This window comes from Trichosurus vulpecula, chromosome 3, assembly GCF_011100635.1.
Source record: "Trichosurus vulpecula isolate mTriVul1 chromosome 3, mTriVul1.pri, whole genome shotgun sequence".
Taxonomy (NCBI): Eukaryota; Metazoa; Chordata; class Mammalia; order Diprotodontia; family Phalangeridae; genus Trichosurus; species Trichosurus vulpecula.
The window spans coordinates 445,187,649-445,213,792 of NC_050575.1; the positions used below are offsets into that span (position 1 = coordinate 445,187,649).

General features: G+C 46.3%; 1 protein-coding gene across 1 annotated transcript in view; it reads left to right on the forward strand.

Annotated features, from left to right (window-relative positions):
- Nucleotides 1-26,144, forward strand: part of TCF7L1 (transcription factor 7 like 1) — a 211,672-nt gene that overhangs the window by 183,739 nt on the left and 1,789 nt on the right. The window contains exons 4-11 of the mRNA XM_036752259.1: nucleotides 2,172-2,255; nucleotides 15,081-15,213; nucleotides 17,587-17,689; nucleotides 17,976-18,059; nucleotides 20,596-20,739; nucleotides 21,380-21,539; nucleotides 23,258-23,365; nucleotides 25,122-25,203. Of these exons, the coding sequence (XP_036608154.1) occupies nucleotides 2,172-2,255; nucleotides 15,081-15,213; nucleotides 17,587-17,689; nucleotides 17,976-18,059; nucleotides 20,596-20,739; nucleotides 21,380-21,539; nucleotides 23,258-23,365; nucleotides 25,122-25,203 (898 nt within the window). The remainder of the gene's footprint in view (nucleotides 1-2,171; nucleotides 2,256-15,080; nucleotides 15,214-17,586; nucleotides 17,690-17,975; nucleotides 18,060-20,595; nucleotides 20,740-21,379; nucleotides 21,540-23,257; nucleotides 23,366-25,121; nucleotides 25,204-26,144) is intronic.

A 26,144-nucleotide genomic window follows, 5' to 3' on the forward strand; every position in this document is an offset into this window, starting at 1 on the left:
GATGGCTCTTCCAAGCCACCATGTTATAGATGGTCCAACAGAGATCTGCAGAAAGGGAATGGTTTGTTCATTTAAGTATTAAGCAGAAAAGGCCTCTGACCCCAAATCAAGGCCCTTTCTAGCACGCCACGTGATGCAGCGTGCCTTCTGGCTGCTTTCTAGATGAAGAAATCAAGGCCCAGTGGAATGAACCAACTGACCTATGTTACACAGAAAATGGGGTGAGGGTGGGGATGGGGAGAAGGACTAACAAACACCTTGACATTCAAACTCCCGAATCTAGAGCAGTCTTTGTATCATGATGGTCCCGCCCTCTTGGAGATTGGGCTTCCTAATGGCGGCTGTCACAAAGTCATAACTAACAGCAAGACAGAATCAAATTCATAAAGGGCATTTGAGCAAGCAGAGTAAGATGTGAGGCTGGCCTGGGTGAAGCCCGAGCCGGCTCTCCAGAATCACCACGTTTTTCCTACATGTTCACTATCCATTGGTTTAATGACCCACCATAGATCCATTCCCCAGCAATCAAAGCCAGGTTTACCAGCCTAGCTTTCGCAAGCTCTCTTCTCTTCTCTTTCCTTTACTCCTTCGATCTTGTGGCGTTTCTCCTGTTCCCCGTGTCCTTCCAAAGATCGTGATAGCGACTCAGAAATCACATCTGCCAGCTCTTTCAGGACTGGCAAATACAATTCATCTGGATCAACTGACTTGACTTCCTCAAAGGCGACTATGCAGTCACTCTTTCAATACCTTCTTACTTGCCTGTGATTTTTCTTCTGTCACTTAGCTATAAAATTGACAGTGGTTGCTCCTCCCTCACAGGATTGTTGAGAGGATCAAATCTTAAAGTGTTCTGTAAATATTATCTGTTTACTATTTTTAGTATCCTCAGTGAAGTAGGAGACTAAATAATCAGCTCCGAGTGGGGGAGAAAAGCGAGCAGTTGAGGGCTTGAGCAGAGAAGAGATGGGAAATGAGATTTTGTTCTTGTTGTTCAGTCATTTCAATTGTGTCCAACTCTTTGGGACCCCATTTTGGGATCTCTTGGTCAAGGTACTGGGGTGGTTGGCCATTTCCTTCTCCAGCTCATTTTACAGATGAAGACACTGAGGCAAACAGGGGTTAGCGACTTGCCCAGGGTCACACAGCTAGGAAGCATCTGAGGCTGGATTTGAACTCAGGAAGATGAGTTTTCCTAACTTCATTCCCTGCACTCTATCCACTGGGCCACCTAGCTTCCCAGAAAATGAGATAGGGAGTCCATAAGAATAGAGTAATAGGGAGAGCCCAGCTGATCCATTTTACAGATAAGAATACTAAGGTGCAGAGAGGCAGTCACTTACTCAAAGTCACACAGCTTAAGCCAGGGTGCTTTGTGCCAATCTAGCAAGCTCTCTCTCCTTCATCCCAACCATCCCAGCCCCCAAACATGTTCTTTTCTCCTAAGGCTGGTCAGACCAGGCCACTGTGGTCTTCTTAACTCCCATGAGAGCTTTTGAAATGACAGAATCTGAGATTAAACAACCTTACATATCCATCTAGCCCACTGCCCTTGTATAAATAAGGAAACTTGTGGCTAAGTGATCCTCTGCTGGTCACACAGTGGCTGAGTCTTCTGATTTCCTGTTCAGTACATGAGAAAATGAGAATTTTAGGGGATCCTAAATGGGAAAGAACATCTCCATGTAATTTGTAAGGGAGCCACTAGGAGTATTAATATCCCATTTTATGGGTGAGTAAAGTGAGGCCCAGAGGGTTTGAAGAATTTAACCCTTGGTCATAGAGCTTGTAGCTTTGGAAGAAGGATTTGAACTCGGGTCTTCCAGGCTCCAGGTCCAGCACTCCATCTTTTATAAGAGGACATTATTGTAGGCCCAAATAAATGTTTAGAGGTGGAAGACCAGATCAAGAAATAGGTGGTAACTCGAGTCGGAATGAGAGTAAGGTGTGCGAAAGCAATGGCCATGATGATAATGGTGATGACAGGAGAATGATAGCTGGTGTGTTCACTAATTTTTACAACCCATTAATAATTTGGGACCTGGGTGGTTTGGCCCAGTGAGCCCTCAGTTCCCAAGCGGCTCAGGTAGGAAATTCGTTCTCCCCAAATAATGGCTTCTGTTTCTTTGATGATCTTTCCCCTCTAATCTGGCTGGTTTTTGTCCATTCAGTACCTGCAGATGAAATGGCCCCTCATCGATGTCCCATCGAGCACCACAGTGAAGGACACGAGGTCGCCGTCCCCTGCACACTTGGTGAGTCCACATCTCCCCAAAGCACTTCAGACCCATCCTTTCTGTGACTAATCCCTCTATTTCCCCTTCATGGGCACAATGAGAGGTAAAAAAGGATATTTTATAATTTTATAGCAGGGGAATTCAAAGTCCTAAATTACTGGGTCAGAAAAGTTAAATCTTGGAAACATGTGGCACAGAGAGAGGAGGAAGGGAGAGATAGATGTAAGCCCAGTTAATGAGGGCAGGGCTGATCAAAGAGGAGGCCAGAGAATATGGGCAAGGGCCTTGAGTTCATGTTGTCTGAGGTTTGGGTCAAGGAAATGAGTATGGTATCCTGGAGGAAAGAGGGCTCAGCAGAGATATGATAGTTGTCTTTAAGGGTCTGATGGGTTGTTGTCTGGAGGAAGTCGGTCAATAAGCATTTATTAAGTACCAGCTATGTGCCATGGAGGCAGCTAGGTGATAGCTGGTAGATAGAACACTGGGCCTAGAGTCAGGAAGACCTGAGTTCAAATCTGGTTTCAGATACTTGTCAGCTGTGTGACCCTGGGCAGGTCACTTAACCTCTATTTGCCTTAATTCACTGCAGAAGGAAATGGCAAACTACTCCAGTATTTTTGCCAAGAAAACCTCATGGAGAGTACTGGCATACGACGGTCCACGGGGATCATAAAGAGTTGGCCAAGACTGAATGACAACCACAATGTGCCGAGCATTGGCTACACAAACAAAAGCAAAGCCCAGCCCTTGCTCTCAATCTGCCAACAACTGTGTACAAAGAAGATCTATGCTCGACATGCTGGAGATCATCTCAGGGTATTAAGTATTAAGGTATCAGAGTATTCAGATCAAAGAGGGCTGGGCCAGGCTTCTTGCGGAATGGGAGCCTTCGGCTGAGACTCAAGGGGAGCCAGGGAAGGTAGGAGAGAGAGAGAGTGCCAGGCAGTGGGGCCAGCCAGTGAAAATGCCCAGCGTGTTCTGTTGGACCCTGAGAGCAGATCCAGAAACAGTGGGTAGAAGCTGCAAGGAGGCAGAGGGAAGCTCCATGTTGGGGGGGGGGGGATTCTATTAGTTAGAGCTGCCCAGATGTGATATCGTCAGCTTTAGGAGGTAGGGACTTCCCCATGCGTGGATGTTTTCAAAAAATGTCTGACCAACCATTCTTTGAATGTGTTATAATGGGGATTCCTTTGATGTATGGTTGGACAAGATGTCTACGGAGATCCTTTCCCATCAGGTGCTGTGTTCAAGCATTTGGAGGAAGGGTATTTGGGGAAAGGATGAGACTTTTTTCTATTTGACCACCAAAATGGCACTGGGAGCTCAGGGTAAAAAGTACAGAAAGGCAAATTTCAGCTTGATGTAAGGCCATCAGAGCCCCTTTGGACACTTAGCGGCAGTGGGACTTTGGGCAGATTCCTGAATCTCTTGGCCTTTGTTTCCTCATGGGTAAAGCGAATGGTTCAGATGATGTGACCTCTGAGGTCCCTTCCAGTTCTGTCTGTGGTCCTACGGCCTGCTCTGATAGTGAGAATTTCCCTCCCTAACCAAAGAACGAAATAATGGTGCCATGCTCTGCCCGGTAGACATGGGCATGGCAGAGCCCAGGAGGCGCTTCTCCTTCTATCCATAATGGAGAAAAGGCTAAAATGCAGAATGAGTGAGTAGGGGCCATCCCAGCCCAGTCTGATTCTTCCTCTTCTGCCCCACTGCTGGGCAGAAAGGAAAGGGAACAGAAAGTCTTGATGGTCAAGAACCTTGAGCTAAATTTAATAAGATGAAATTTGATAGAGATGAATGGAAAGCCTGGAATTAATCACCGCAAGCCTTCAGCTGTTCCTCTCACTTCCCTGCCTAACTTGTGTTTTCCTCATCCCTATGCTAACAGCCAGAGCATGGGTATTAAAAAATAGCATACAGCTACCTCATGGAGAAATACTGTGGAAAAAGAGAGAGAGAGGCCTGTGGCCTTGGCATCAGGAAGGACCTCAAGGGACATAGACTTGTTTTTCATTCCTGTCCCACTCTTTGTGACCCTATTTGGGTTTTTTGGCAAAGATGCTGGAGTGGTTTGCTGTTTCCTTCTCCAGCCCATTTTACAGATGAGGAACTGAGGTAAACAGGAATAAGTGATTTGCTCTGGGTCACACATCTAGTAAGTGTCTGAGGCTGGATTTGAACTTAGGAAGGTGAGTCTTCCTGACTCGTGCACTGTGGCGCCACCTGGCCGCCCCAAGGGAACTGTATAGCACAGTGGATAAAGAGCTGGACTTGGAGGTGCAGGATCTTTTCTCCGGCTTGAAGGATGAATAAAATTTAGATGGAGACAAGGACATGATGTACTAGAGAGAGCACTAGACATGGAGTCAGCAATACTGGGTTTGAATCCAGCTTCTTCCTTCCTAGCCGTGTGCTGGACAAGTCCTCAGCTCTCCTTCAGCCTCCGTATCACTAAAATGTAGGGCAAGGACTGGATGGTCTCGTTCTGGCCTCGGTCTATGATCCTGTACAATGGTTCCTGCAAGGAAAGCAGAGAAAGAAGAATGTCTTGAGCATTGGTTCAGAGAACGGACCTCCTTTTCCCAGCGTGAAACTAGGCTTGGGCCCAACCAGAAAGAACGCAGAAATGGGATTCGATGGTAAAGGGCCATTTGTGGTTTTTGTGGTTCTCACTGAGAATACCCCTTTCAGCTGTCACAGGAGTGCCCTCTAGTGGTCCTGGACAGAAGTATGGCGAATGAATTAACGGAGCTAAGTCTTGAAGTTGGTGGCTCAGATTCTTAAGGGCCATTGGTTTTCAGAGATGAGAAATCATTAAGGGCTAACGTAGTCAGGGAAGGCTTCATGGGGTAAGAGCTAGGACTGGGTGGGCCTTTCCTAATGAGGCTGGATGTATCCAAAAAGAAGGGTGTGTGGTTGGTAGCCCTCCCTACTGGATCCACTGATGGGCAAGTAGTGATCATGAGAAATTCCATGTTGTCCTGTGCCGTAGAAAACACAGGTGAAGGATCAAAGAGTTCTTGTTTCTCTTCATACCCATCATCCCCAGCTGTGTCTTTCCCAACCTTAGACCAGCCCCCTCAGAAGAAAAAGCAGCAAAACTTGGTGAAAAAGTAAATATTGGAGGTTAATTAAACCAGTAATCAATCACCCAGCTTTTACTAGGTGCCAGCCATGGCCCAGGGACCATTCCAACTACTAGAGACTCAACAATTCTTGTTTTCAAGGAGCTTATGTTCTATCAGGAGAGACAAGTACAGGTGCGAGGACATCGAAAATAAATTTAAAGAGGGTAAATGTTGTTGTTCGGGCGTTTTTCAGTCTTGTCTGACTTTTAGTGACCCCATTTGGAATTTTCTTGGCAAAGATACTGGAGTGGTTTGTCATTTCCTTCTCCAGCTCATTTTCCAAATGAGGAAACTGAGGCAAACAGGAACGCCCAGAAGGGAGAGAGTGTCCAGCAGAAGGAGGGAAATGTCAAGTTTCAAATGCAGAGATAGTTCGAGAAGGATGAGGCCTGAGAAAAAGCATCCAATCTGTCTGTGGAGAACTTTGGTGACTTTGGTGAGAGCAATTTCACCTGAATGATGATGTTGGAAGCCAGTTTGCAGAGGGTTGAAGAGTAAGTGAGATGAGATGAAGTAGCAAGTGTAGAAAAAAAAATTTCCTAGAATTTTGAGTGAGAAAGGTAGGAAGGACATAGCATGATATCTTGAAGGGATGGTAGGGTCTAAAAATCTATTTAGAGCATTGGGAAATAGTTGGACATTTTTGAGGGCAGTAGATAAGAGACTGAATAGTAGAGTGAACAGACAGGACTAATTGAGTTTGCCATCTGTTGGCCAAGACAGGGGAGGCTGAGATCGAGGGCATATGGAGAGCTTTGATGATGAGATGAGTTCCCCCTTGTCAGAGATCAGGGGGAAGGAGAAGAGAGTGTCAAGAGGTTTTAAAATCAAGAGAAAAGGAGAAGGAATTCAGAGTGAATGTTCTCAATTTTCTCAGTAAAGGGGCAAGGTCCTCAGTGGAGAGAGAGGAGATGGAAAGATATTCTCTTAAGGAGAGAAGGCTTGGAATAGCTTTTGTGGTGAATGAGATAGGGAATCAGTTTGACAGGAATGATGGATCTAGGAGGGCTTCATTTGTTGTCCTTGATCGAGAAGGCTGATTTTTTTTGGCTCCTTCTTGGCAACTCCACCTTGACACCATGCTTGTGCAAATCATGTGCGCTGATGTTTTGTAATGCAGTAATTACAGAGGGTCATAGAAACTCAGGTTGAGAACTCCAAGGGACCCCAGGGGCCATATAGTCCAGCCCCACTATCCGCATCTTGCAGATGAGGAAATTAGTGAAGTTGTTTGCTCCAGGTTGTCCATCTAATGAGTAAAGGGGACGGGTTAGCAACCCCAAACCAGCGTTCTTTCCATAATACCCCAATGCCTAATTACTTCTAGATTCTTTTCAGCTAAGCCATCGCATTGGTAAGTAACATTTGATGAATGAGGTGTCCTGCTAGGTCTGGTTGGCACTGTCCAAATGGTTTCCCTTCCTTTTCTTCTTTGGAGGTTGGCAGAATTCCTGTTGACCCAATTCACCTGTCAGTTTCTGGGGTGCTGCTTCAGCCATGATCTACATATGTGACTGGATACCCATCAGCTCCCCTCTTACTCCTGGTTTGTTTCTGTGTGCTGAGGGCATTGAACCAGATGATCTCTCCCCCATCAGCATGGAAATTCCAGAATTCCAAGTGGCAAGTGCCCTAGACCATCTACTTTCCTCAGGCATGTTGGGTGAAGCCAGCGCTGCTCGCCAGGATAGTCTGGGAGTTATTCTGGCAGCAATGGTAGCAGCTCATGCTGAGCTGTCTTTTCAGGGCTGGTATCTGTGCAGTGGATTTGTGTGCTTTGTTGGCCTGAGTTGGGCTGTGGTCTTCTTCATTAGTGCCTCTGTTTGGTTTTTTAAATCCTTCACAACCTATCCCAATACATCACTCCTCTTCCCATAATTCTCTGACCCTCCCAAAGTTGCATTTTTGCTGTTCCACACACAAACTTGATCTTCAATATCCCTGCCTTTTGTATTCACTGACTGCCATTCCCGGAATTCACTCATTCCTTACTTCCACAGAATTCTTAGAATCTGTTTCCTTCAAAACTCCTCAAACACTACTGGTACTTCAGGTTTTGTTTTTTTTTTCCAGGAGTGAGGCTGATGACTTTGTACAACTCTGCCTCACTTAAATCCAATTCACTTGCTTCACAATTCACTTCACTTCAAAACCACCCTCCTGATGTCATTGGTCCTCTTTAAGAATGAAGGACAAACAACAACATCTGATCACGCTCCACTCCCATTTATGTAGTTTGTATAGGCCTAAGTAGGTGGCTAGGACACTGGGCTTGGAGTCAGGAAGACCTGAAATCAAATCTAATCTCTCATACTTACTAGCCGTGTGACCCTGGAAAATCACTTATCTCTCTCATTCTCAGCTTCCTTAACAACAATACCTACCTTACAGGGTTGGATACATTTGGGGGGAGTGGAGTACATCAAATGAGAAACTATATTAGATAAACTATGTGAGTCTTAGCTTCATTATTGAGCTGCACTGAATTGGGGCTGTTTGTTTGGCCTGCACAAGAGAAGGCTTGGGAGGTAGGGGGCCATGATAGCTATCTGCAGACATTTGAAGTACTGTCCTTCGGAAAAGGCATCAGGAATACTCTGCCGAGAACCAGGGGTAACAAGTTGAAGGGAGGCAAATGTTGGCTCAGCCTAAGGAAGAATTGGGCAACGGAGCTTTAACAATCAACCAGACTGGTCCCTCAGAGACACTAGAGATAGGCAGGCAGTGGCCACAAGAATGCCTCATGAAGATGTTGTTATTGAAAGATTCCTACATGGAGGAATGAGTGTTGGACCAGAAGACCTTGAAGCAATGTTCAGAATCCAACATTCTCTGATTCTTCTTCATCCTCAGCCCCAGTGGGGAGAGTTCTGGGCCCTGGATTTTAGGATGTTGATACACTGAAGAGCATTCTGAAGAGGGCAGTCCTGTGAGGATAGACCAAAGAAATAAAGGTAGTTAGAAAAGAAGTCTTGGTGGGACATAGTAGCATCTTCAACTATTTGAAGAATTTTCACTCGAAGAGATTAGACTTGTCCTGTTCATCCCCAGAGGGCCCAAGCAGGGGCAAGGGGTGAAAGTTTTAATTTAGGCTTGATGTCGTACAACATTCCCTAACTATTTAGAGTTGTCCACTAATGGATTGGACCACTCTCAGTAGTGATGGGCTCCCCCTCCTTTGAGGTCATCGAAGCAGAGGACTAGGGTTAATGGGGGTTCTTTTCTAGATATGAGTTAGACTAGTTGGTCCCAGGGGCTTTTATAATTCTTGAGATTTTGTCCTAGCTCAAGCTAAAAGGGACTTTAATAAACTGGGCTGTCTGCTTGCATAGGATACATTGGCCATGAATAGAAGTCATTTTTTTAAAAATCACCCGCATCAACACATGTAATATAATAAATACTCAAGTGACATCGTGTGACGAATAGTTCCTCTTCATGGCATTTGTCTTTCCTGGAAATTCTGTAGACAGGATGTCGCTGTCCAAGTCTTCCACATAAATTAATGTTTGGAAGTGTTGAGTAATTTGTAATGCTTTAGCCATCAGCCAATGGACTAGGAAGGTGAGCAAACAGTGAGGAAAGTCAAGAGACATATTGAGGATTGATATTAAACAGGCAGTTAAGAGGATAAGCTGGAAAGGGGTAGTAGCTTCTGCCAAGAGACACTTGGGTGGCACAGTGGTTAAGCTCTAGGCCTGGACTCAGGGAGATCTGAGTTCAAATGTGGCCTCAGACACTTACTAGCTGTGTGACCCTGAGCATAGGCTCTTTCTGCTTCAGTTCCAAGTCACCTGGGGTTAATTGCACCTAAGCTGCAGGGTTATTATTAGGATCAAATGACATACTATCTGCAAAGCGCAGTGCCTGGCACGTAGTAGGTGCTCAACAAACACTTGTTTCTTTTCCTCTCCCCATTTCCCAAGAAATGGCCTGCAGACTCCTGCTGTTCAGATTATCTTGGGGCCTTTCAGGAACGTTTGCCAGAACTCGAAGGTGAGACTTGGAGAACCAGAGACGAGATGCTTTGCTTGCTCTGGGATCAGGGGATTTTAGAGCCAGAGCTCCAGCTTGGGCTGAAGTAGTAACAGGCTGGAAGTAGGAAAAATGTAGCTTCTCCAGGAGTCAAACAGAAAGGAGACTAAACAGGGAAGGAAACATGAACCTCACCAACAACCTTGGGAGGCACGTGTTACTATCCCCACTTTACAGTTGAGGAAACTAAGGCAAACAGAGGGTAAGTGACTTGCCCAGAGTCACACAGCTAGTAAGGGTCTGAGGCAGGATTTACTCTTATCTTCCTGACTTGCCAGTCCAGAACCATTCACGGAGTCACCTAGCTTCCTCAGCGACCAGTACATGAATGAACGAATGGAGAATGATCAAAGGATGGATGGATGACATGATAAAAATAAAATTATGAAGGGGAACAAAGTCCAGCAAAACAAGCCATCAACCTCTTCAAGACAGGAAGGGATGCATCGGCTCTTCTTGGCTCCTTGGCCATGCTCACTCCCTAGAATTATTCAGCATTCACTAATCTGAATTCCAATGTGTTACAGATCCTTCGCTTTCACCTCCTCTTCCAACTCTACATTAATGACCCTATGACCTGAGAGCGGGGATCACGGCTTATCCAGCTTGCTGTTGTCCTCTGTGCCTCCAGTATATTAGGCAGGCCCTTAAACCCTTGCTGAATTGCCTTGGAGGACCTTGGATTCATTAGTCGTTGTCACCATCTAGTGGAGGCTGAAATCCCTACAATCAACCACTTCCAGACTGCTGGACTCCTAAAGTTCTGGAAGTGGCATTAAGTCAATTTTTTTGTCATTTGGAAATCATGCTAAAGGGACTCACTGGGTTTTTTCTTCCAGATCTTCCAAGGCACCTTCATAGTGGATGAATCAGCTCCTGATTCATCTTTTAGATGAGAGGCAACACGGAGTTGGCCAAGAATTGAGCTGCAACTCTGCACATTGGCTGTCTTGCCTCTGTAGCCCTAGGCACACATCACTTCATCTCTTAGGAGCCCGTGTTTCCTCTTCTGTTCTATCCCTCCGCTCCCTCTCTGGCCCCAGGCCGGGCAGCACACCCTTAGTCAATCATTCCTCAGTTCTATAGGAACTTACACAAGGACAACACATCTGAGGTTCAGGTTTCTCCATAGGTTAGTCCCCTTTCCAAGCTCAGCTCCAGGAAGGCCTGAGACATTCTTTTCTTTGTAAATATAATGGGTTCCTCTCCCTGCTTTATTGGCGTAGGGAGCAGATTTGGGGTTTGGAGCCTCTAGTGGGATCCTGGAGACTCAGTGTTGCTGCTGGCTGGTTTTACTAAACCCTTCCTCTGGTCCTCTCCTCTTTACCTTTGCTACAAGTGGTGGCTCACTGTGAGGTGGGAGGTGTGTCTTTGCAAATGGGGAAGTTAGAGAAACAAAAAAGCAATAAATGTATTTTAAATAATAATAATAGCTAACATTTATGGAACAGTTTGTAGTGTGTCAGGCACTGTACACATATTATCATTTTATCATCACAGTGACCTGGGAGGTGGGTACTATTAGTATTCCCTTTTTTCAGACAAGGAAACTGAGGCAGTCAGATTAAGTGATGTGCCCAGGGTTACACAGTTAGTATCTGAGGTCAGATTTAATTAAACCCACGTCTTCCTGACTCCGGGTCTCTTACTTTAGGCACTGTGCCATACGAATCTTTCCAGAAAAAAGTATCTTAAAACATAATTCCATATAAGGTAAAATCCTGACTCTGGACCTATATTAACAGGCACCTAACATGTGTCTTCAAAGAATGTAAGTTGAGCTCAAGGAGGGCAGAAACCATCCCTCATTTTTATGTTTGTGATCTACCACCTAGGACAGTTCCTTGGACAAACAAAAACTCTTATTCTTTTCATCAATAAACATTTGTTAAGCACCAGTTATGTACCAGACACTGTGCTAGGTGCTAAGGATAAGGGAAGACAAAGATGAAGCAGTCCATGCCAGGCAGCTGGGTGGCCACCTTAGAATATTGGGTCTGGAATCCAATCCAGCCTGGTACTGCCTTCCACTTGATCCTAGGCAAGTCACCTGCTTCACAGGTTTGTTGTGAGGACCAAATTAGATAGTATTTGTGCAGGGCTTAGTACAGTTCCTGGCACATTTGTTCAGGTATGTCTGATTCTCTATGACCCATCTGGGGTGTTCTTGGCAGAGATCCTAAAGTGGTTTACCATTTCTTTCTCCAGCTCATTTTATAGATGTGGAAACTGAGGCAAACAGGGTTAAGTGACTTGCCCAGGGTCACACAGCTAGGAAGCATCTGAGGCCAGATTTGAAAGGAGGAAGATGAGTCTTCCTGACTAGGCCCAGCACCACTGCACCACCTAGCTGCCCACCTGACACATTGTAGGTGCTTAATAAATGCTTTTTGATTGATCGATTGGGTATTCAGACAAGTAAATACAAGATCTATACAAAATAATGCTGCCTTGGTGGAGATCAGACAAGGAAGAAAGCAAAGGAGTCTTCATTAAGCACCTACTATGTGCCAGCCAGGCTTTGCGCTGAGTGCTTTATAAATATGATCTCATTCTCTCCTCACAACAACCCTGGCAGGTACTATTGTCTTTTCCACTTTACAGATGAATAAACTGAGACAGGCGAAAGTAAAATGACTTGTCTAGGGTCAAATGGTTAGTAAGTGTCCAAGGCTGGATTCCAATTCATGTCTTCCTGACCCCAGGCCCAGGCAGTCTATCCAGTGAGCCACCTAGCTGCCCTGTGTCACAGGTGGCATTTAGTCAGAGGCTTCAAGGTGTTTACACAGGGAATGTTCCATAGCATCACAGACAGACAGCCTGTACAAAAGCCTGGAGGTGGGAGGTAGAATTTCTTATACAGGAAGAGCAAATGGACCAGTTAAATTAAAGCATTCCGTGCCATCTGGAGTCAGTTTAGAAAGATGACTGTGAGGGACTTTCAATGCCAAAGAGAATTGGGTTTTCATCTTAGCACTGGTGAGCCATTGGATGTTCTAGAGTAGGTGAGCATCTTGGCTAGATGCCTGCTTTCGGAATATCAATTAGGTAGGTATGTGATGGAAAGATGAATGGGAATCAGAAGGAAAGAGGATGCATTGTTCTTACTTTCTTTAAGTTTACATGTGTTTTTAAAAATTATTTTCTTGTTACCTTTTGCTTTTCCATTGTATTTCCCAATGTAACCTTTCCCCCTTGCTCTCCCTTATAACCAAGAATTTTTAAAAGAGAAAAAACCAGCTCAGCGAAACTAATCAACTAACATATTGAAAAATTCTAACGTGTGGACAGTGCCCCATTGTCCTCCACCTCATTAAAGAAGAGAGAAGTTTCTATCTTTTCTTATTTCTTTGTTGGGACCAAGCTTAGACATGTACTTTTTTTTTGCATCAAATGTCAAACAATTTGGAGTTTGTGCTTAAATGCATGGTTTTCTTTTTGTTTTATTCATTTACTCAAATGTTTGGGGGTTTGATGGCTATTGAGTTCATAATAGAGAATTAGTTTGAAAAAAATATTGTGACTTAAGAAACTGTGATCCTAATCAGTGATTCAAGATCTGCCCCCCGCCCCCAACCCATTCAACACTTAAGGGAAGCTTGATTAGAGGTTTGTTTGTAGGCAGGCCTACACCCTTTACTTACTAGGTGCTAAGTCCCAGGCCTACACTCTTTGGCCGATTGGGCATGAAGCCCTCGAGCCCTAAAAAGAGTATATATGTTCCCAGAAGGTAGCCATTGTAAAGTTAGAATTCAAAATTCAACCCAAGGAGGAGAAGTAAGAACTCCAAGATGACAGAGCTGCAGAGAGAGTATGAAGTGGAGAGTGGAAACCAGGGAGCTTCAGAGACCAGAGAACTGAGGGGGCAGAGAATGCAAGCAAGCAGACAGTTGGGATTCTGAGTGTTTACAGGGAGGCCGCAGCAGTGGGAAAGATTACAGGATGACTTGGTTCCTTGCTGTAATACTGTGTTATAATTTCCTTGTTGTTGTGTTGAGGTGGATTTACTGGTTTTGGAATACAATTACTGCTTTATCTAATTGGGGTTATTGGTTCTGAGATCTGATCCTCTGGTGTCTAAATAAATCTTATACTTCTTCTGCCTTCTACCTAGAGAATCTCTTATACTTTGTGATTCCGAACTATATAGGCATGTTCATGGCCGTCTTCAAGGTCATGAATCTTGCCTTACTGATACGGAAATGACAGTTAAAAAACCATCTGAAGATTTATATGAATTGATTCAGGGTATCAGAAATAAGCAGGATCCATTAGAATAATATAATTGACTGCTAAACATTTCTTAAGCACTTACTATGTGTGCCAGGAGCTGTGCTAAGTGCTTGGGATACAAAGAGGCAAAAGCCAATCCCTGCCCTCAAAGAGCTGACAGTAATGTAAGTGGAATGATGCCTAAAAGGAAACTGATAGATGAGCAATTGAAAAACTGAAAAGAGGATGAAGAATATATAGCAGAAATCTCCTTCTCTCTGGAGTGAGGCAGGGCAGAGAGGGGACAAGGGGATGTGAATGGGGGTGATGGGACACACTGTTGTCACTGTTGTTGCTGAGTCATTTCAGTCATGTCCGACCTCTGTGACCCCGTTTGGGGTTTTCTTAGCAGACGTACTGGAGCGGTTTGCCATTTCCTTCTTCAGCTCATTTACAGATGAGGAAACTGAGGCAAACAGAGTGAAGTGACTTGATCAAGGTCACACAGCTAGGAACTGCCTGAGGTCGGACTTGAACTCAGGAAGATGGGTCTTCCTAACTTCAGGCTTATGACTCTATCCGCAGCACTACCTTGAGCCCACTACTGGGGAGAAAGTCATCTGCCACTCCTAAAAGCCTTTTATGCTGCCCCAAGAGGGTTGAAGTGTGTTGGGCTTCGAGACGACTTGGCTTTTGTTTCTGTGAAAACTTGCCTTGTGAGTCTTGGCCACAGCCCATGGAGTGCTCAGAGGAGCTGGCATTGCAGTTTCTTGCTCCTCTCCCTTCCACCTCTTGCCCCCACTCCCCACCCCAACTGTATACTCACAGCAAGTCCGTACTTACCTGACAGTCTGTGTGTCTGCTGACTGTTCCACTTCTGTAAATTGTATCTACCTAACAAGATTGGAAGCTCTTACGCTTTATTTTCTTTCCCTTCTGGATCTCCTCCACCCACTCCCATCGCACAGTGGCACAGTGCTGGCTGGTGGGCTGGTTGGAGGTGGAGATGAGCCTGGGGCCAAAGGCCATTCCTTTTCCTAGTAGAATGAAGCCAGTGTGAGCTCTTCCAGCTCAGAGACTGATTTATTCTTGGTTTGGTGTTACTGGTGCTTAGCCCAAAGCTTGGCACATAAGCAAGCACTCAATAAATACTTGCTACATGAGGGAGTAAAGGAAGGAAAGAAGGAGGGAAGGGAGGGACGAGGGAGGGAAGGAAGGAAGGAAGGAAGAGAAGAAGGGAAGAAAGGAAGAAGAGAGGGAAGGAAGGAAAAGAGGAAAGGAGGGAAGGAAGGAAGGAAGGAAGGAAGGAAGGAAGGAAGGAAGGAAGGAAGGAAGGAAGGAAGGAAGGAAAGGAGGGAAGGAAGGAAGAGAGGAAAGGAGGGAAGGAAGGAAGCGTTCATGGACCATAATGAGTAGCTCCCTTTCCTGGAGTTCACCTGTTCTTTTTTTTTTTCTCTTTACCTTTCAGTCCAACAAGGTTCCTGTGGTTCAGCACCCTCACCATATGCACCCACTGACTCCCCTCATCACCTACAGCAACGACCACTTTTCCCCGGGCTCCCCACCTGCACACCTCTCCCCAGAGATCGATCCAAAGACAGGTGAGTGAGTGAGTGCCAGTGCGGGTGCCTTTTCCACTCTGTGACCTCCTGGATGTGGAGGCCAGTAAGTCTTTGTCTTCCAACCGCTTGTCCCTTCCATTCAGTTGGAGTTGGTCTGCCTTCCTGGCAACAGTGACCCTGCATATGATAGAATTGCCCTTCCCTTTAATTCAGAACTACCCTCAGCTTCGGGGAAAAGGGGATGGAGAGTCCCTGTGCTTGGGGGAAGGGACAGTTCTTAGAAATTGCTTTGCTTCCAAATAGTTTTTCATATATGTGAGAGTCTCCACACTGATTCACATGGTGACATGACACCACTATTTAATCTGGACCTATGATTTCATTCGTCATGAATTCTCAATGAGGAAACCCTTCTACCCATGCTGGCTCAGTGTGACATTTCTATTTCTACATAATTGTTTGCATGTTGTCCCCCACCTTGGATTATGAGCTCTCTGAGGGCAGGCTTGTCTTTTGCCTTTCTTTGTATCCCCAGAACTTAGCACAGTGCCTGGCATATAGTAGGTACTTAATAATTTGTTATTGACCGACTCACTGACTGGTGTAGTAGATACAGCACTGTTCTTGGAGTCAGGGAAAACTGAGTTTCAGTCCTGCCTCGGACATTTCCTAGTTGTGGGACTCTGGCCCAGTCACTCAACTTTTCTTTTCAACCCTAAAAGACGATAAGCAAATGCATGCCAACAGCTTCACTGGCTTGTTATAAGCCTCAATGGAAATGGGCTACCTAAAACACTTTGCTACCTTGAAAGGGCTCTGGAAATGGCTATTATTAATATCGTTGTTATTTTATAGTCATACCCATGAATAGGATCCTAGATTAAGCTGGAAGGGACCTCAGAAGCCATCCAGCCCCCTCATTTTACAGATGAGAAACTGAGGCCCTCCTCAATCTCATAACTTGCCCAAGGCAGTAAGCACCAGAGACAGGATCTGAACCCAGGTCCTCAGACTCCAGCGTTCATGTTCTTTCATACAGCCTAGCTCCTCCCCCTCCTCCATTCTTTCTAGGGTAATTAGAAGCAGCCCAAGGAGGCAGTATAGTTTTTCTCTCAATCTAGGTCCCCTTTATCCTGTCACAATGGAGGGAGACCCCCCCCCTCCTAGCACTGCAGCCAGCAGAGTTAATATAAGCCTCTTGAAGGCAAAGACCGTTTCATTTTTCTTTGTATACCCACAGCCTGCCACACAGTAGGTGTTTAATAAATGCTTGTTGATTGGTTACATCTCTGGGGCGACATCTGCCTTAACGCCAGTATCCAGCCTTGCCCATCCTCAGATATCAGCCTCAAAGGACAGCAGTTCTGGGGAGTGACTTAGAGGGAGAAAATGTGGCAAGGGATGAGGTGGTTAAGTCTGACAGTGGCTTTGGTGCTGGGCTTGGCATCCCTAAGACCTGAGTTCAAATCCCACTTCACACACATCTGTAAAATGGGGATGATAATATCACCTACCTCAGAGGATTGTTTTGGGAATCAAGTGAGATGCCACGTAAAGTGCTTTGTAACCCTGAAATCGTTGTATAAGCAAGCCTTAAATCGCCGTACAAGCGAGCCTTAAATCGCCATACAAGCGAGCCTTAAATGGTTGTATAAGCGAGCCTTAAATCACCATACAAGCGAGCCTCAAATCGCCATATGAGCGAGCCTTAAATCACCATATGAGCGAGCCTTAAATCGCCATACAAGCAAGCCTTAAATCGCCATAGGAGCGAGCCTTAAATCGTTGTACAAGTGAGCCTTAAATCGCCATACAAGCAAGCCTCAAATCGCCATATGAGCGAGCCTTAAATCGCCATACGAGCAAGCCTTAAATCGCCATACCAGCGGGCCTGAAAGCACCGTACGGGCGAGCCTGAAATCGCTGTACGGGCGGCCCTGAAAGCGCCGTACCAGCGGGCCTGAAAGCGCCGTACCAGCGGGCCTTAAATCGCTATGGAATTGATTGTGTGACATGGGAGACACTGGCACAGAACCGCTCAGCTTGGTGTGCCCTCGTCAGAGAACGTGCTGTGCTGTATGAGCAAAGCAGAACTGGAGCTCAGAAGAAACACAAGCTGTACAAGTTTTGAGAATGTTCACAGGGACTATCTGTGCCCGCCCTGTGGCAGAGCATTCTGAGCTCATGCTGGTCTGATCAGCCAGGCAGACACCCTGCTGTTTGGTCTAACATAGGGCTGTCATTTTGGTCCTCTTTGAGAATGAAGGAAAACAACCAGCCATATAAATGTGTGCTTTGCTGATTACTTATTAGGATACAAATGAAAGAGGATACCGGGTAATCTGGTGGGGTCTACCAGGGATTTAGGAGATGAGCCAGGACACTGTGTGATGGGTCTTTCTTTTGAAGCAGGAATCCCCAGGCCACCTCACCCGGCTGAGCTGTCGCCTTATTATCCGCTGTCTCCTGGAACTGTCGGTCAGATCCCCCATCCATTGGGCTGGCTCGTCCCACAGTAAGAAAAACTGCAGTCTCTCCCTTCCCCCCGCCCCTAAACAGCATGGTCACCTGTACTAGGCTAGCTCAGGAGGGCTGCCCTAGAGTACAGTCTAATGACCCTTCCTGTCCGCCTGCATCTCAGACAGTGTAAGCGTTGATGAGAAGCCATTCCCCCCTTCCCTCTTTGGGGACCCACCTCCCCCTTTCGCCCACTTTATTCTCTCTGCCCCCCTCCCCCCACCTTCTACAAGCCTCCACTTTTCTTAATACACTGAGAAGATTTCCTCGCTTCTGACGTTTAGGCAAGGGCAGCCAATGTACTCCATCCCTCCCGGCAGCTTCCGGCACCCGTACCCAGCCCTTGCCATGAATGCCTCAGTGTCCAGGTAAGTTTTCTGGCTGGGCTGGCACCCAGAGAAGGAGCACTATCCCCTTCCAAGTCACTCTCCTCTCCTCGAATTGAGATTGGCCTTCCTTCTGTCAGTGAGCATAGAGACAGGGGCTCTCTTCTCCTTCCCTCTCCTCTTGGCCAAGGCACCCGGCTCCAGTGAGAGGGCCAATAATAGGAACAGATGCTGGTATGACTGGGATAGAGAACACCCTATGCCAATGCACGTCAATACCTTCTCTCAGCTTAGAGGCATCGAATGGCACCTGGGACCGTTGAAAGATTAAGTGACCAGTCCAATGTCATAAAGGTCATAAGAGGCAATAGGGCAGTACTGGAATTTGAACCCACATCCTCTGCCTCCCTATCTAGAGTTCTTTCCGTTGCTTTAGGAATCATTCTCTGTGCAATGTTTCTCTCAACAGCAAAGGGAATATAGTTGGAACCCATGCTGGACTTCCCAGGAATCTTGACCCTCATACCTCCTTCCTTCGAACTCTGATTCCTCTCCTGTGATCAGCACTCCCCTAATCCTTAGACTTTGCTTCCTGCCTGGCCCACCCCTCACTCTCATTCCTCCTTCCTTCTTTCCCTTCTCACCCTCCTGCTTCCTTCCTGATGGTCTCCATATTCCCTACAAACCCATTCATGGACCAGCCCCTCCATCTGCTGCAAGTCTTCTATCATCACACCCTCTCCATGTGTCCCTCCTCACGTTCCTCCCTTCTTCCACCCGACCCTGTGCCTTGCCCTGCTTCCTTCTGGTTCTCGTGTCCCTCCCTTCCATGGCCTCACCCTTCTTCCACCCGACCCTGTGCCTTGCCCTGCTTCCTTCTGGTCCTTGTGTCCCTCCCTTCCATGGCCTCACCCTTCTTCCACCAGACCCTCTGTCTTGTCCTGCTTCCTTCTGGTTCTTGTGTCCCTCCCTTCCATGGCCTCACCCTTCTTCCACCAGACCCTCTGTCTTGTCCCGCTTCCTTCTGGTTCTTGTGTCCCTCCCTTCCATGGCCTCACCCTTCTTCCACCAGATCCTCTGCCTTGTCCCACTTCCTTCTGGTCCTTCTGTCCCTCCTCATGTTCCTCCCTTCTTCCACCCGACCCTGTGCCTTGCCCTGCTTCCTTCTGGTCCTTGTGTCCCTCCCTTCCATGGCCTCACCCTTCTTCCACCCGACCCTGTGCTTTGTCCTGCTTCCTTCTGGTCCTTGTGTCCCTCCCTTCCATGGCCTCACCCTTCTTCCACCCAACCCTCTGCCTTGTCCCACTTCCTTCTGGTCCTTCTGTCCCTCCTCATGTTCCTCCCTTCTTCCACCCGACCCTGTGCTTTGTTCTGCTTCCTTCTAGTCCTTGTGTCCCTCCCTTCCATGGCCTCACCCTTCTTCCACCAGACCCTCTGTCTTGTCCTACTTCCTTTTGGTTCTTGTGTCCCTCCCATCCTCCTCTCAATGGCCTCACCCTTCTTCCACGGGATCCCCTGCTTCCTTCTGGTCCTCACACCTTATTTTATTTTCCTCTTCTCTTATCTTCTTATGTGAATGTCTTTTCACCCTGATATAATGTCAGTTCCTTGAGGGTGGCAACTGTTACTTTTCTGGTATCTGATACATAGAAGAGGCTGCTCCAAGGCACAGTGGATAGGGTGCTGGCCCTGAATTCAGGAAGACTCATCTGGCCTTAGCTGTGTGACCCTGGGCAAGTGTCACTTAACCCTGTTTGTCTCAGTTTCCTCATCTGTAAAAATAAGCTGGAGGTGGCAAACCACTTCAGCAGCTTTGCCAAGAAAACCCCAAAATGGGGTCATGAAGAGTCGGACACAACTGAATGAGAAACATAGAAGGAACTTAATAAATGCAGTATTCTTGAGTTTTCTTTGACCCTTTATTATTTTTACCTCTTACCTCCTAACCCTTCTCCTGCCCTTCAGTCTAGCTCAGCTGGCCTCATCCTAGCTCCTCCATAGGGCCCTCCCACCTCCTGGACGTCCCTCATACCTGAAATGCTCTGCCTCCTGATTTCCCTGGTTGCCTTCAAGCCCACTTCTGCAAGAGGCCCGGCCTTCTGAGACTACTTTCCATTTACCTTGTATCTAAATAGTCCCTGGATGTTGTCTCCCCAGTTAGAATGTGAGCCTTGAGAGCAAACATCATTTTTTGGCCTTTCTTTGTATCCTTTTTGCCTCACAGGGTACCTGGTATGCAGTAAGTGCTTAACAAATGCTTGTTGCTTCAGTGACTGACTGCCTTCTTTCTATCCTCCCTTTCTCCCTTTTTCTGACCCTCCAAGCTTTCCTTCTCAATGTTCTCTAACCGGTCTGTGTCCAGAGCTAACCTAGGGTATGTTGTATAGACATGGTGAACCCACATCTCTCTCTGGGGAGGAGATCAGTTTCCCATTCCTCAGACTCTGTCCTGGAGGTGCTGTTTTTTCATGCCCTAAGGTTATGGGTGGTTTCTGCTTGAAGACTTGGAACTGAATAGTTTCTAAGGCTTAAATTGGAGCTTCTATGTTTCTTATCTTTTGTTTCCCTCCCCTATCAGTTTGGTTTCCAGTAGATTCTCCCCACATATGGTGGCCCCTTCCCACCATGGTCTGCCCACATCAGGGATCCCTCATCCAGCCATCGTATCACCCATCGTCAAACAGGAACCCACACCCCCCACCATGAGCCCATCTGTGAGCGCGTAAGTAACCCTTAAACCAGGGAGGAGTGGTGGGATTTGGGTTTTTTCCGATTTTTTTCCCCACCCCCAGTGCATTCTCTATGATATCACGTAGGAAGGTTGCTTAGGAGGCTAAGACAATGCAAGCAACTATTCCCTAGGTTTTCTCCTTTGGAAATAGTTTACTCGCACTCTTTATGTTCCATCTTCTCCATTCCGGACCTTTTCCGAGACACCAGAGGACTCTTTGTACCCTTCAGTAGAGTAGGCAGTGTTTTGGTACCATAGGGTGTTGGAACTAGAAGGAACCTTCCAAATGATGTCACCCGACATCTTCACTCAACAGACAAGCCCAGAGAATTTAAGTGACTTGCCAAAAGTACCATATAGCAAATTACAGAGACAGGATATAAACCCAGGCCCGAGGACTCAAAATTCATTCCTCTTTCCATTTTCCATTGCCGCACCTGGTAGAAAATGTTATACACACCACTGATGGGGGCCCCAATAGCCATTGAAAAGTGGTAGGAGCAGGGGCCCCAGCTTTCTCTTCACTTCCCCATTCCAAGGGCCTCTATAGAGGCCCAAGAGTAAACAGGCGATGGCCCAAGGATGGGTCAACGAGGATTACCAAATGTTATCCAATCCCATCCATTCTCAGGAAATCCCCAGTGACGGTGAAAAAGGAAGAAGAAAAGAAGCCCCACGTGAAGAAGCCTCTTAATGCCTTCATGTTGTATATGAAGGAGATGAGGGCCAAGGTGGTCGCTGAGTGTACGCTGAAAGAGAGCGCAGCCATCAACCAGATCCTGGGAAGAAGGGTAGGAATCTGCCCCCTTTCCCATCGCCACGCCAACTAAACAGGCTTCAGTGTAGCTTAAAGCAGGTTAAAGATTCCACTGTCTCCTTTATTTTTTTTATCACCATCATCATTGAATCCTAATTGGCTGTTTTGTCATTTTTTTATTGTTATGTTCTATTGAAGTCTTTTGTTTTGATATCAGGGTCATTTCTGAATATGCCCCCTCCAGTTCCACCCTAAGGAGCCTTCCCCTGGGGTGAAGAAAAATAAAAAAGTTAAGCAAAATTTACCTGACCATACCTGATAGCATCTGCAGCATTCCACACCCATAGAACTTCATCTCCCTAATGACAAGTGGCAGTTGGTCATTTTAATTCTATTTTGTCATATCTCATTTTTATATTCCATTATAGCCCATATTCTATTATTCTCTGGTGCCAAGATTGGTCGTTCTAATTATGTGTAGCTTTGTTTTATATATTTATTTACATTGTGAGAGTCAATGTGTATGTTATGTTCCTGTTTCTGCTTGTCTGTTTTGCATCGGCTTATACAAGTCTTTTCAAGGTTTCCTGAATTTTTCACAGTCATCATTCCTTACAGCTCAGTAACATTCCATTGTATTTCTCTACCATTGTTTGGCACCCCCCATTCCCTACACAGCCACTGTGTTTTCAGTTTTTTTGGCTACCACATAAAAATGTTGTTATGAATATTTTGGCAAACATGTGACTTTCCTATCTTTGATCTCCTTGGGTCTCACCACCTAGCAGTGAGATCTCCGGGTCAGAGTGTGAACAGTTGAATCACTCTTCCCTTGGTCTTTCTCCTCATAATCCAGGTGAACATTGAGGTCCTTGTCTATTAGAATGTAAGCACCCTGAGAGCAGACCCTTTTGTGTATCCCGAGCACTTGGCAACATAACTGACACATAGTAAGCACTAAATAAATGTCTGTCAATGGATATGATACATGACATCACTGTGCCCAGATGAAGTAAAGCTCCCTACCAAAGAGAGCCTTCTCCTCCATGACTGCCCACTCCCAGAGATGACTTGTTTCCATGGTAGGGTTCTCATAACAAAGGTGGAGTCTGTTCCCGCTCCAATCCAGCCTCCACTCGGCTCAGCTGCCAAGGTGATTTGTCTAAAGTGTGGGTCTGACGATATAAACCCCCTTCCCCGTTTAAGGAGCTTTCAGAGCTCCCTGTTACCTTCAAGATCAAATAGAGAGCCTCTGTTCAGCTTTGAAAACTCTTCTTACCAGCCTTTTCCTCCCTTCCCAGTGCTAAGATACTTTTCTCCCATCCCCATACTACAACAGTGGCCTCCTTGCTATTCCAAACCTATGTCCATCTCTTGACTCCAGTACTCTGCACTGTCTGCCTCTGTGCCTTTTCTCTTATTCTCTACCTCCCGGCTTCCTTTAAGATTCAACTCAAATATGATTTGCTGTAGAATAACTTTCTGGCTTCCCCCAGCTCCTAGTGCCTTCCCCTTTCATTTCCCCTGTCTGCATCGTGTATGTAGTAAGTTACTTACACCTCAGCTCCCATGTTAGAACGTAAACTCCCTGAAGGCATGGATTGTTTGTGCCCCTGACACTTTGTATCCTCCATACTTGATACAGTTTCTGCAGTATAGAAAGTGATAAATAAATGATTGTTGACTGACTGCTGGAGAGAAATCTCTTCCTTTTCAGGCTTGTCATTCCTGGTCTTTGCTTTTCCCCCACAGTGGCATTCACTCTCGAGGGAAGAACAGGCCAAGTACTATGAGCTGGCCCGAAAAGAGAGGCAGCTTCACTCCCAGCTCTATCCCACCTGGTCAGCACGGGACAACTACGTAAGTATACGCCCTATGCCAGGAGCTCTGTAAGACTCACCTAAGAGAGGGAAATGGGAAGTTTTAAGCAGTCTCAGAGAATTAAGGAGATTAGTCAACAGATAGATGGTCAGCTTGAAGCCAGGAATCCTTGGATTTGAGTCCTTTCTCTCATCCATATTGACTGTATGATTCTCGGTAAGTGATTTATCCTCTCATCACTCTGAATAACTGAGTAAGATTTAAGTTGTAGGGCAAGGGTCCTCTCAGCATAGGTAAATGGTGTTCCTTGATCAAGGATGCCCTTGAAAGCACGGTTCTAGGGAGATAAAAAAAGTCTGCACTAGGAAACTTTGAATTATGTTGGGTGATCCTAAATCCCAGCATTCACCTTGGGTTTACGTTCTCAGAATCCCAGAGTTAGAAGGGACTTTGGGAACAATAGCCCAATCCCCACCTGAATGAGAATCTGCTCTTTACGACCCACCAGCCTTTGATGTGTGACTTCTGTTGAGGGGAACCTCAGTGATCACTTTTCAAGGCCTCTCATTCTCAGGCAGCTTTTCCCAAGACATCAAGCCCCAGATTAAATTTGCCTCTCTGGGATTTCCACCATTGCTTCTGGATCTGCCCTTCTAGGGCCCACCCAACACAAGGCAAATCACTCTTACAAGTAACGATGCTTCTGATTCTTGGAAGAGATGTCTTGCTTCTTGCCTGAGTCTTCCCTTCTCCAGACATTACTAGCTTCTATGGCCTAACCTCAAGCCCCTTCACTGTACTCGTCCTTCTCAGGACAAGCCCCAAGTCATCGATATCCTTCCTTGAAAGTGTCTGACCCGAGCAGAGTAAAATGGGTCCAACCCATTTCTTGGTGGCCAAATCATACGCTAGATTCATACTGCGCTGATGGGCCAAAGTCAGAGCCATGTGCTGGCTTTAGAAGCCCCTGGTCCCTTTAGGCTGTGGATCTAATCCCACCTCTGCAATTTAATACTTGTTCACTCTTTTTTCAGCCATGTTTGACTCTTTGTGATCCCATTCTTGGCTTATGGCAAAGACACTGGAATGGTTTGCCATTTCCTTCTCCATCTCGTTTTATGGCAAACAGGGTGAAGTGACTTGCCCAGGGTCACACAGCTAGTGTCTGAGGCCAGATTTGAACTCAGGTCTTCCTGAGTCCAGGCCAAGGACTCTATCCACTGCACCATCTAACTGACCTATATGACCTTAATTTGACAAGATGCTTAACCTCTCCGGGTCCATAGTTTCCTCAGTCATAAAATAAAGAGATTGGACTAACTGATGTCTGAGGTCTCCCCCTTCTTCAAACCTATGGGCCTGTAATCCTAGGTATAGGGAAAAGGTCTGTATGAACCGGTGAGTCCTCCCCTCCCCCCACCCATTAGAGTGTAAGTTCTTTGAAAGCAGGGACTGGGCATGGATTCCAACCCTTTCATTTTAGAGAAGAAGAAAACAGGCACCAAGTAGTTGCCCAGAGTCACATAGCTAATAAGTGTCTAAGGCACCATTAGAACCTAGGTCTCCCTCTTGGTCTCCAAGCCCAATAAGATGTAGAGTAGAAGGGAAGTCACTAGAGATGGAAGGATTGAGAGTCTGGGGTCCCCTGGGAAAAGCAGAGGTCCCATTGCTCAAAAGGAAAGCCTGGCATGGGGACACCCTCCTCGCTACCTTTTCTTCTTATGGGCTTTTCCAGGCTGGGCTGCAGCTGACATGTCTCTAATGCCATCATCTCTCCATGGGCTTCCTCTTTCAGGGCAAGAAGAAGAAGAGAAAACGTGAGAAGCAGCTGTCACAGCCTCCACCACAGCCACAGCCACAAGTTCAAGAGGCTGAGAGTGAGCCCCTCCTTATACTGATGACCCATTCCCCATGTCTCCAGACAAGCACACCCCCATCCCCCACTTGCTGAGGCCTGGGGCCACATGGAATGTGGAGGATGAGGAGATTACCTGGTATCCTAGGTCTCTGGGTCAAGGAGACCAAAGGAGGAGCTGGGTCCCCTGACACCTACTGTGGAGGAAGCAGTGTTGGCAATAGACTCTTTAGTACCAGCTCACTGACTCCTTCTCTGTAAAATGGGTGTGATGAGAAGTATTCTACCTCCTTTCAAGGTGGTTAGGAATTTTATGTTCTGAAATTGTCCTATGACTTCTCTGGCATAGAGAACTCCCAGTGAGGAAACTCCTTCCCCAGTGCAGGTCAGCGCCTTCTCTGCAGAGTGGCCTTGTGACCAGCTTGCCCAGAGTCACACAGCCAAGATGCGCCAGAGCTCAGACTTCCCAATGCCAAGGCCAGCTCTCTCGTTGCTGCCCTACATCCAAGGATATTTGGGATGCCTCATTTCTCAGACTCCTGGGAGCTGAGTGATAATCTTATTAGTAACTGACATTTACATGGAGCTTTACAGTTTGCCTTGGCATCTATTGCTATCCACCATCCTTTTGAGCTTAGCTTTCTCCCCAGAGATCCCTGCATTTCAGAGGAGGAGGATGATGAATATTGACCATCATCATCATTAGGGTTATTGTGGCTGGTAATTTTATCAAGCTTTAAGTATTCCAAAGTAACTGTGTTATAGATGTTTCTTATTATGCCCATCTTATAGGTGAGGAAACTGAGGCTCAATGGGTAAGAGACTTGCCCAAAGGCATACACCTAATAAGTATCTGAGAGTAAATTTGAACTCGGGTCTTCTGACTCCATCTAATCTTCCATCTACTTGGGGAAAAAATTAAACATCTATTAAGCACCTATGTGCCAGGCACTATGCTAAATG